Source organism: Ictidomys tridecemlineatus, chromosome 12 (genome assembly GCF_052094955.1).
Source record: "Ictidomys tridecemlineatus isolate mIctTri1 chromosome 12, mIctTri1.hap1, whole genome shotgun sequence".
NCBI lineage: Eukaryota > Metazoa > Chordata > Mammalia > Rodentia > Sciuridae > Ictidomys > Ictidomys tridecemlineatus.
Window position 1 is genome coordinate 18445852 of NC_135488.1, and position 12420 is coordinate 18458271.

Consider the following 12420-nt stretch of genomic DNA (forward strand, 5'->3'; position numbering starts at 1 on the left):
TATAATTCCCCAATTGTCTTTTTATTTAATTTTTTTTAAAGTACTGGGGATATGGCTCAGTCATTAAGCCCTTCTCTGTTCAATCTAAATAACTTACAATGGGACTGAATGATTCTTTTTCTGTGTGAGATGCTGGTGACAAAACTTTATACTTGTTTTTTTTTAACTCAGCCAGACATGAGTTATGAGCATTTATTGATCCCAAGAATCTCTGGCCGGCCTGGACAACATAACAATATTTCCTATCTTCAAATAAAGAAAAAAATCACAGAGCAGGAACCTAAAAGTGGCTGACTTTTTCTTCATGTGAAGCATACCAGGTGTAATTCTTCATGTAATAAATGAAAAGTGAACTCGTAGAATTTGGAATTAATGAAGACTAATACCATTCTCAAATGAAACTGACTGGATTGTCAGGTTGTAGAGACAAATGTGAGGGAATTATGTAAAATTAAGTGAAATAATCAATAATGTACAGAGATTATGATGGCTTGATACTAGAAAAGGAAACTGGTACATCTGATAACTACCACTGCAGAAAAATGTTTTTTATTCATATATATTAGAAGAGACATTTATTCCAAAACAATATGACTATTAATCCAAAGAGAGCTTTCTTTCTCTATTTAACACACACACACACACACACACACACACACACACACACACACACAATAAATAAATAAATAATCAACAGGGCAAAGTCAATAATTCTGGTGAATCTCTTATTTGCAAGGCTAAACTATGATCAATTAAGTGGAAAAAGAAATCACCTAAACAAGCTAGCATTATTTTAGCCTAGGTTTTTCAACAACAGTGCTAACTTCCTCAGACAGTAAATAAAATTCTACGGAAATTGGAGCAAAAGGACATTTCAAGAGTTTTATAACCAGGTGAAGTTTCCTTCAAGGTCAAAGGAACCAAACTGACACCAAGAATCCATTTTGGAAGAAAACAAAAGAGTGTCATTTGAGGATGAAATTTAACAAACCAAGAGTTGAAATAAAATTAGTGATTAAATATCAAAGACTTAATGGCAAGAGCTAAATAGTAACATAGAGCTTTTAAAAAATATAAAACCAAGATGAAAATTTACATATGCCTAATATATACTACTGCTGTCAAACACGTTGACAATCTACAAATAAATCTATAAATATAAAAGTATCACAAAATATGAAGTAACATTACATAAGGATATGCAATTGCATTTATTATTTTATCTTCACAGAAATGTTAAATATTTGTAAAATTAAAATACATAATTATTAAAAGAAAAAAGTGATACTAACCCCAAAGTCTTTCTTTCTTTCATTTTTTTTTAAAATTAGGTGAATAAACATCTACTGGATAATTAACAACTATTACAATTTTATCTTTTTTCTTTTCTCTTTTACTATTACAATTGTATTCTTTTTCATTTCTTAAATATTTAAGTAAAACAAAATTCAAGAGTGTGCAGAAACATATGCATTGAGAGTGTTTTTTCTCATAATGGGAAATGAGTAATTTTTAATTTACTGTTTGCATTATTCCGTATTACTTAATTTTTTTGGTAATGAGCACAATCTTGAATAAACAATAATGCTATGGTAAAAGTGATAAGAAGCATTCTTCTTTGTATAATATGCAGTTAAAATAAAAGGTGATAAGAAAGCATTTTTTTGGTTTCTGTATTTAGGCATGTGTCTGATATTATTACAATGATTATGAAAGATAATGAAATGAGGCAGTACTATGTGCAAATAGTTTTCTTTCATACACCAAAGCTTGGGGGTATTAGTGGTCCCTGGAGTACATTGCATGGATTGGTGATGAGATAGCTAAATGCTTAAATAGCTCACACAGAAAAAGTATCTTCATCAATTACTATGTCTGTCATGAATAAAAGAGATGGCACACATGAATTTATCTTAAAAGGGGAATATGTGTACTTTATTTTAGGTATGTATCTATAAAATCACTACGATCCTGAAAAGTGGGATTATTTTGTAAGGTGCACCATGCCAGTTGGAGTCCCAAACGGTACTACTCCAAAATACAACACCTTGGAATTTGAGAAAACAGTACTTCCAGGAAGGCCATCCTCACCATCTCACACCCTTTTCCCTGAGCTGGCTATAAAAGAATTCTGTGATGAGATATAGGATTACAAAAAAAAAAAAAAAGAATGACCAGGGATGGTAGGTGTCTTCCCCCAAGTTCATTATTAGATCATATCCCCTTTGTACAATCAATCTCCACAAATTTTCAATTTTCACTCTCCATTGAACTTAGGCATAAAAATACACAACAGAGTCTGTTTCATGGTATCTTCATTTCTGAAGACTCTCATGACATGTAAAAGTCACACTTGGATTTGTGTGCTTTTCTCTTGCTGATTTCATCTGTGTTTTGTTACAGATGCTTCAACCATGCATCTAAAGATGGACAAGTAAAGAAATCATTTTTTCTCTTACACCAGTGTCAACATAATACAAAACATCTTTAGTTCAATGAACAAACATTAGATATGATACTACATTATCTTAAAGAAGATGAAACTGTCATAAATTGACTATTAGTCAATGTGCTCTCCATGAGGCCTCAGGAGGTAGTGGGGCATATGTTACCAGAAACTGAAGAAGGGTGGATCTTTGTTGTATCTTAGTGGAAAGTTTATTGGAATTGGGTCCTAGTTATAGATACAGGGGTGGAGAGAGAGACAAGAATCAGGGACACAACGTATAATCCCCAAGGCACACTCCCAGCGTCCTGCTTCCTCCAGCCATGCCCCACCTGCCTACACTTACCACCCAGTTAGTCCATTCAAATTACTCATCCATCAAATGCATTAATCCACTGATGAGGTTACAGCTCTCCTGATCTAATCATTTCACCCCTGAACATTTCCTGCCTTAACACAGGCTTTGGGGGTGGGCATCTCATATCCAATCCATAGTACTTATATACCCTTCTATTTCTATGGGGAAAGTAGAGAATGAGGAATGTAGACAATATTGAGGTGGTATAAATGACTACCAGGGGGAATGAAGAGTCCCGTAGACAGAAGTTAGTTTGTACATGATTCTCTTTGGAATTTGCACAAGCCCAAGGGGCAGACTTCATTTCATATCAAAGTCCATCCAGGGGTGGGTCCATTCCTCAGTCTTATTTTTTCAAATAGATGAGATTTCAGGAATGGATAGAAAGCAATGGTGTCCCTGCAGCCATCTGGTCCTTAATGCAGATAAGGAAACTCCTAAGAGTCTTGGCCTATGCCTGGGGAGGGAGAAGCAATACAAGTTTTTCTTTTGGGTCAAATGCTCAGCCTGCCATAAACATCCTATGTCTTTTTTTTTTTTTTTTTTTTTTTAAAGAGAGAGTGAGAGAGGAGAGAGAGAGAGAGAATTTTTAATATTTATTTTTTAGTTCTCGGCGGACACAACATCTTTGTTGGTATGTGGTGCTGAGGATCGAACCCGGGTCGCACGCATGCCAGGCGAGCGCGCTACCGCTTGAGCCACATCCCCAGCCCCAACATCCTATGTCTTCAGATACTATTCCCCAAACTTCAACGCTGGGAGAACCCAACTTGTAAAAGATGAACTTGGACAATTAGTTGAGGAGATTTCTAAAAAAACACTGAAGGCTTTTGTTGTTGTTGTTATTTTGTTTTTGTGCTGCTGATAGCAAAATGTTAAGAAATTAATTGAGCAAACAAACTTTTACAGTGGAAGGAAACAAGAAAATGCATGGGAGAATTCTTGTCTCATTTGGATGGCAAAAGACAATGGAATTGAGAGATTCACTCACATTGTAACAGAGTAAAATCCAGCACTTGACTAGATAACTTTTTACTGAAATATTAGAAACCTGAAAAGATCAGATTTTTGAGACACACAAAAGACTCTTTGAAGAGCTTTGGGGTGTGACTCTCAGAGCCGCCTAATCAGGTAGGAGGGCCTCTGGGAAGACCAAGGGTATCACCCCTGAGCCTTCTCTGCAGAAGACAAAGAAAGAAAAGGCACTCTATAAAAGGCATTCTGTCTCATGGAGGAAACCAACATGAAATTCACACAGCAACTCCTATCTATAGTTGTTTAGAGTGGTATCCAACTGAGATATTGTTAGCGTGGACATCAAGGGACAAGGAGAAGAGAAGAGGAAAGAAGAAAGTTGGAATGTCCAAATTCTACTGGAAGAAGCGGACAAGTGAAAGCACTTGGCTGCAAATATCAGTTTGGTTGTGTGAGATGGTTCAGGCTTCTGTGAGTGGATCCAACCTAATCACATGAGTTCCCTAAAAGCAGTGGCGTTACTATGCACGATGCGGAAGCTTAGACAGCTCATAGGAATCAAGACAAGTCTCCATCTAACAGGAAGCAAGTAATGGGGGACCTCAGTCCTACAGGAAAAAAAAAAACTAAATGCAGCCAATTCCCAGAATGAATGTGATAGGAGATCTCCCTTCAGAGTGCCCATTCGGGAAAGCAATCGGCCACCACCTTGATTTCAACCTTGTGGAAATGTAAGCAGAAGATTCAATCAAGTCCGCCTGCATTTCCAAATTACAAAAACAGCACTCTAAAAATTGTGTTGTTTTCAGCTACTAAGTTTAGGCAATAATGTTATTCCAGCAACAAAATACTGATACAGCCTCATAGGAATTTTGACACCAACATTGCTAAGAGTAACATAAAAGAGAAGAATATCACCTGAAGTAAGCAGAAAGGCATGACAATACAAGATGCAAAAAGTGGCCCAGAACAGTTTTCATCAGTTCAGTGAGCACAGAAGCATAGTAAAACTATTAAGCCATTTGATTTTTGTTGTCAGAAACAATTTTGCCTTTTAACTACCAAATTGATTACCAATTGCAAATTAGAATGGTAAAACTTTTCCATTTTTAGTATTATAAAAGCCACAGGTGACAGCAGCCTCTGAGAAGACCCCAATGTTCCCCTTTCCCTGGTGTAATACTCTCCCATACTACACGAGGGTCTGTGCGCCCAGTGAAACATAGAAGGTGTAGTGGCGTGTCACCTCCACTGTTAGATCATAAAAAGCAATGACACTTTTTTCTTGGACTTTCTCCTTCTCCTGATATTTCTGAGAGAAGCCACCTGCAAGATCATGAGCAGCCCTGTGAAGATGTTCATCCAAAGAGGAGCAGTCAGCAGCCGTGAGTCCCATGAGGGCTGTCCTGGAAGTGGGTTGCCAGCCCAGCCATGCCTTTGGATAATTGCAGCTGTAGCTGACATCTTCAGAGACCCTGAGTCAGCACCACCCAGCTCATCCACCCTTGAATTCCTGACCTACAGAAACTGAATGAGATGAGTGCTTTTGGGTTTTAATCACTAACGTGGGGTAATTTGCTACATGGAAATAGATAACAAATGTACCTTATGAGGTCAAAAAGATTATTCTTTTCTCAAGCAATTATCCATCTAAAATAAGCAATAAAATCAACAGGTCAGTTCATATCCAAATCAAATTTTCATTAAAACCTGTTATAGCACACTCAAAAAACTCAACACATAATTACCATTAGACTTCACCAGAGCAAAGATCATAGCCCAGGGAGCCCGGTTGCGCTGCGCGGCGCTGAGGCTTGGCCTGGCCGGGATAGGGCGCGGGGCCGCGCGTCGGGACGTCCTCGCGCCAGGCCCGACGGCGCCTGCGCGCTGCACGGCCGCCGGGTGCGGGTGGGGCTGGGTAGTGTGGCCTCATTGTCCCCTAGAGTCTCCCGGACAGGACTCAGGTCGCCGGCACCATGAAGATCTGGACCTCAGAGCACGTCTTCGACCACCCATGGGAAACTGTTACAACAGCTGCAATGCAGAAATACCCAAACCCTATGAACCCGAGTGTGGTTGGAGTTGATGTGCTGGACAGGCATATAGATCCCTCTGGAAAGCTGCACAGCCACAGACTTCTTAGCACAGAGTGGGGACTGCCTTCCATCGTGAAGTCTCTTATTGGTTCAGCAAGAACCAAAACATATGTGCAGGAACATTCTGTAGTTGATCCTGTAGAGAAAACAATGGAACTTAAATCGACTAATATTTCCTTTACAAATATGGTTTCAGTGGATGAGAGACTTATCTACAAACCACATCCTCAAGACCCAGAAAAGACTATTTTAACTCAGGAAGCCATCATCTCTGTGCAGGGAGTCAGCCTTAGCAGTTACCTGGAAGGACTGATGGCGACCACAATATCGTCTAATGCTAGTAAAGGCCGAGAAGCAATGGAATGGGTAATACATAAATTAAATGCTGAGATTGAAGAGTTGACGGCTTCAGCAAGAGGAAGCATAAGGACACCAATGGCGGCGGCAGCATTTGTAGAAAAATGATAAAGTCAGTATAGAATATCAAATCCCCAGGTCTCTCCAAGCAGACAGTGTATTTATTCGTTATTTAAAAAGTACAACTGTATTTTAGGTAGAATTTTTTTTTCTAATAATCTGGAGTAAGGCTATGTGACTTTTGATCAAAACAAAAAGATACAGGACTTTTAAAATCCAAGGGATCATCTGAGGTTATTGTGGCTTGAAATGACTAATTTCTAGGGTTCTGGTATTTATGTGAAATTTAACAATTTTTTTTTTTTTTAAAGTTCTCCGGAGAAATGGGTATTGACATTGAGTCTCCTTAAAATAGAATTTTAACACTTTTCAGGCATTGGAACTGTACCTGACTTTGGACCAACCCCAGAGCCAAGCAAGCAGAGCCTCTCCTCATACACACACACACTCACCTTGCTAATAATAATTTGTGTAGTTTTAAAAGACATTAAATTGTATAAAATAACTTGCTCTGCTAAAAACCACAGTATTTTGATTTGGTACTTAAATGATATTTTTGGAGTAAAAATCATCACTAAGTCTAATATGACTCCAACATAAATAATATTTTATTGTATTATAGAGTACTGTGTTGATTTGCCAAAGTTTTGTAACTTAGTAAAGGTATTACCTTCCTTGGACTTGTACTTTATGATTTAGCATGCTGTACCATGGGCTGGTTATGTTAACTAAAAAAATAAAGTCATTACCTGAGTTTCGCACTCTTAAACAGAACACTTAAACAGAACAGCTGTTCACATCTTTTAGCATTTCACATTTGCCTAACTTATAAATTGCCATGTGTCAAAATCATGGTTTTGTAATTGCTAAGGCATGATATGTCAGGTTATTTGAATATAATTACTTTTTGAGGTAATTGTGACCACAAAACATCTTTTTTACATGAAGAGCTGTACATCATTTGAAATTACTCAAATGATGTCTTGATGTGAGGCATAAATCCCAGGTACTTAATGTTTTTAATAATATGGTGCCACTGTGGGGGTGTGGGGGCGTTTGGGGAGAAAAAAGAATAATGAAAGGTGGGGACAGAGTGGCCCAAACTAACCACTGAGCCAATTGCACTGCAGGTTTTATTAATGGGATGTCCTTATTTTTGATGCCACATGGGTGGCTGAAAAGTGAAAAACAATCCAATAAATGTATTTTGTTTAATATTTTGTAGCAAGCAGTTTTAATCACTAAATGATATCTTTGATACTTGCAGTTGTTGCCTACAAAATTTTTGTTAAAAGGTGATGAGCTCTTGCCTTTATTTTACAGTGCTTAATGAGGTCACCTTCTATAAAGAGACCAGTTAATATGTGTACATAAAAACGACAGAAAGATACCAAAATTTTTTAAATTATGTTTTTCTATTGAAAATACTGTTTAGCTAAAGAATTCTTAGGATATTTGTAAAAGCAAGTTAAATCCGATAAGGTTTCTGATTATGTTTTTTTGTAACCAGAGATGGTTTTTACAATTGAAATAACATTTCAGCTAAAGAAAACATTGCTAAATATTAATGTTTCACAAAAAGTGACTTGTATAATTTCTGTTATACTTTTTCTGAAAAAAAGGTGTAATATCCTAATGAAAAACAAATTTTTAAAATCTTTTATCCTTCGTTTGATTTTTTTATTCTGATCTAATGATAAAATCCTATTTTCATTTTCCAATACAGTTAGTTTCATCTTTTTAAATAGCTTATAATGTTAATTTTGTTAAAATATAATCACAGCCAGCAAATTCATTGAAGAGGACTGAATTAAATAAAGTATTGATGACTGCAACTCTTGAACTCTTGAGCATCTCATAAAAAAATGAAAGAAATTAAAAACTTTTTATTAATAAAAAAAAAAGATCATAGCCCATGTTCACCATTATCTATTGCCTAAGGTTTCCTAAGGTCATGCCTACCCTGATCTCATGTGCACACACAAACACTTACACGCACTCACAGAATATTTAAATAATATTTTACAAAGAATGGTCTGATGAATGCATAAATTGAACAAAATATATAATAGCAAACCGTTACCTACTTTTCATAAGCCATGATGGATATACCTTGTCCTCGTTCTTTGGCAAGAGCGTGAGTAATTCTTGTTTAGTATTGTGTGCTTGTTGACCTTCCAGCAAGATTTGACAGCAATTCACAGTTCCACTGATCATGTATTGCTATTGATCAAGGTCACCTCAAGAAATCCAGATGCCTCCTGGAAAATAGAAATTAAAGATCATAATGGTGGATGCAACTGGAAAGGTTTGACCAAAAAAAAATGAGTGAAAATAGCATTGAAGCTCTGATATTTTGGTAGTGGGTGATCGATGTGGCTAACAATTGCTGCTTCTTCATCAAAATAATCACTTCAAATTGCACGTTGGGGATGCACTTTGCAGGTGTGCCTAGTGAAATAGCAGTGAGGCAAAAGTCATAGCACATTGAGTCATTGCTATCACTCAAGGAAGATGAGTGTCCTGAGTCTCTTCTAAATGCTGCTGTAGCAGGACCATGTGCATCAGGAGTTATTTTGGGTTTGCCTCTAAGCTCTTTAAACCAAAGATCACTGAGACAGCCTGCCTGTGGCGTCGCTGACATCTCTGCCACTTATTTTTTTGAATACACCAGCAGCAAAAGAAATGAATATGGCTCAGACTCATTAAAACTGATTGTCAAGACACCCGCTAGGTAAGCACTCTAGATGCAAGTGACCGGAATTCAGAATTCTGTTTCCTGAAACAGCGGAGAGAGCTGAAGAGTTCTATTGCCTGCAGACAATACTGTTAGGAAGGAAGAGTGGCGTCTGATGGGTTATCTGACTGAAATGGTTTCATTCACAAAGCAGAAAAGTCACTGGGAGAAGAGAGGACAGAAAACATTTGCAAAGATATCCTTTGACTGAAACATATTCTAACTGCTATTTCTGCCATTCGACACCTCAAAGGCTCTGCATTCAGGGGGGTGGGGATCATGAAAATAAATTGTGGCAATTGGGATTTATCCTTTAATTATTGTTTATTTCTCTCTTGCTCTGTTATGATCCTCTGTCTATATGTCTATGTATCTAAATATTTTGTTAGGTGTCAGGAAGTTTAAGTTGAATAAAATTACACAGCAGTGCTCTTGGCAAATTGATCACACACACACACACACACACACACACACACACACGAATAAACTCCTTTTAAAGTTGGGTTATTTGAATCAGACAAGCCATCTTAAATTTCATTTATTCAGTAGAAACTTTAATAAACCCTATGGAATGAATAGGTTATAAAAATTACAGAGATGCATTTCTTCTTTTAAACTTGACTCTTACTATTGAAAATAGTGGGTTACCACTATTTACAATAGTAAGATATATTTGTATTTACAAGTGAGTATGTGTGTTATTCACAGCACAGAACTCATATTAGGAAGTGAGAAAAGTCTGAAAAATCAATTGAAATTTAAAAAGAAATGAAGTCAAATTTGGGGATTTGGAGATTAGGTTTTATTATCTGTAGAGATAAAGCTGGGAGTTAGCATAGCTTTAATTAAAACTTTGAACCACCAAAATACTGGAATTCCGATCAGTCTCCCTTCTTAAACAGGGTTGGCAGATAAAAGAGAAGATACAGTTAAATTTGGATTTCTGAATAACAAGTGATGTTTGTAGTTTAAGTATATCCCGAATTTTCCATGGGATCTATGTACACTTCTAAACGATCTATGTACACTTCTAAACAATCTGTTTATCTGAATTCGAAATTTAAGTGAGCATTCTGCCTATTTATTCACAAAATGTGGCAAATGTACCTGTCTATTTTCCCTTCCTCCAGAGCATAACCTGCTGTATTTCACTGGTTAGTTGTATGTTTATTGATAAGTTGTTACATCTACATAACTTTCCTTTTTAAATACTTTTATTTATTCAGTGTTATTTCCTAGTCATAAAACAAATTCTTTTCACGTGTTAGTGTTTTCATTTCAAAAATTTGAACACTTTAAAAACATACCACGAGAAAATAAGATGGAACAAATGAATGAAAGTATCAGTTTCATGTTAAGTGTAAACATTATCAATGTTTTCATTTCTTGTGGTGTTGCTTGATGAAAATAGTCAGTTGAGAAAAGAAAGCAGTATTTACAGCATGTCTAATTACAACTCAATAAAGACATGTAATGCCTGAATAGATTCTCTAGCCAACATTCTTGCCCTTGCCTAGTCCAAAGAAATCTAGGCCCCCACAGGTTCCCTTTGCAAAATGACATAATAGACAGGTAACGTTAAGCAGAGTTGACATACCAATTGCTCTTTGACTGACCTTGGGGGATCTCAACTAAGTTAACATTCAAGAAGATATTTTCTCTAAATCTTATAATGTTATTACACTGTACTTAGTGTGAATAACATGACTGAAACTTAGAAAATATTTTTTGTAAAAAATCAAGCAAGTTGCAGAACTGAAATTCATAGCATGTAAGTCAAAAGCATTGTAAATAAATTATATAGGGGCCTCAGTTATACCCTCTTCATGAACACAGCTTCAAGAGCCTTTCATTGTTATATATTGAGGAAGAATGTTTAAGTTAATGACAAACACGGCTGTACTTACATACCTATAGATAGATTTTTAATTTAAAAGCATTAATAACAATGAAAACTTGGAGACTACCTAGCTGTCTGTACATTGGAGAATATTCAAATTAGTATTCCAGACCTGAAAAATTAAAAATTTATCCAAAAAAGTAAGTACTTATTTAGGAATGGGCCATAATAAAGTGCAGAACACAAAACTGGATTTGATTACTAGATATAAAATTATATTTGCGTAAAACAAGTTTTGAAAGAAATAATGGGCAAAAATCTTATATTTGCTGAAGTTGCAGATATGCAGTAAAATATTTTATTTCTTATAGTTAAAGCACTCACAATATTTTATCATACTAGTTTTTATAGTTATAATTAATTTTTTTGAATTATATTTTCATGGCCTCAGCAGTATTTCTAGAAGTTACATTTATATACCTTAAAAACAAAGCAGTGGCCACCATAATATATTTCATAATTTTTTCATCCTTTGATGTACTGTGATCATTTAGTGTAAATGCCCTTTGAAATTTAAGCTTTCTATTCCCATTCTATGTACCATTTAATCACGAATACACTTCACTAGAGACTAATAAATAAATAAGAAATCTGTAAACACTATAATATTATCTTGTATATCTTAACTTGAACAAAAACAGCTCTTGTATTGGTGTTATCAATCTGAGACTCACTGTACTTAGAGGGTAAAAAATCATTAACTAATAATTATTTTCTAAAGAATGCTGCCAATCTCTAAAAGAAAAATAGAACTAATAGCACAAGACCCCCAAATAAATGCAGAAAAGCAGTGATTTGGAAACCACATTTACAATTTGGAATATTTGTTATTATAATCTCTCTGAGACAAAATAAAACTCAAACTGATAATTACGTATATTACACAAAAAGATGTATTAGTCAATGTTGCAGTTCTATAACAAAATACTTGAATCAATTAACTTTTAAAGAGAAGGTGTTTATTTAGGTCACAGTTCTGGAGGTTCCAGTCCAAGATTGGGTGGTCCCATTGTTTTGTGCCTCTGGTGAGGGTGCTGATGGGGATAGCAGGACGCAAGCATCAGATCAAACTGTTCACCTCGTGAGCCCAGAAACAGAGACAGACTGAAAGATTGATGACTCACAGTTCCATTCAAAGGTATGCCTTCAAGGATATAAGGATATTCCACTCTTAAAGAGCCTCTACACCTCCCAACACTTCCATCCTAGAGACTAAGCCTTTAGCTCATGGAACTTTGGAACACCACCCACATTCAGACTTATAGCAAATGCTGTTACTCTGAGTTTTAGAGTATTAAAGAACTAGAGGTAGTGGTTAAATATAAATATTTAGAATAAGGAGTCATACAATAGGTACAAGTACAAACTCAGATCTACTGCAAACCTCATCACAGCTTTTATCATGAGGATATCCAGTTGTTGGTGGGATGCTCTGTGTTCACAGAACCGTGCGTGCCATGGAGGGAATGCAGGCTTCCTCTAGAGACTGGG

At 36.1% G+C, this 12420-nt stretch overlaps 1 protein-coding gene across 1 annotated transcript; it reads left to right on the forward strand.

Moving 5' to 3' along the window:
* The first annotated feature begins 5691 nt into the window (after nt 1-5691).
* Nucleotides 5692-6577, forward strand: LOC144369088 (PRELI domain containing protein 3B). The gene has a single exon (XM_078028139.1). The coding sequence runs from the start codon at nt 5756-5758 to the stop codon at nt 6338-6340; it is 585 nt and encodes a 194-aa protein (XP_077884265.1). The 5' UTR covers nt 5692-5755; the 3' UTR covers nt 6341-6577.
* Nucleotides 6578-12420: the final 5843 nt, after the last annotated feature.

Bases quoted from the DNA above. Each gene is read 5' to 3' on its own strand.
- LOC144369088 (XM_078028139.1), top strand. From the start codon at position 5,756: ATGAAGATCTGGACCTCAGAGCACGTCTTCGACCACCCATGGGAAACT.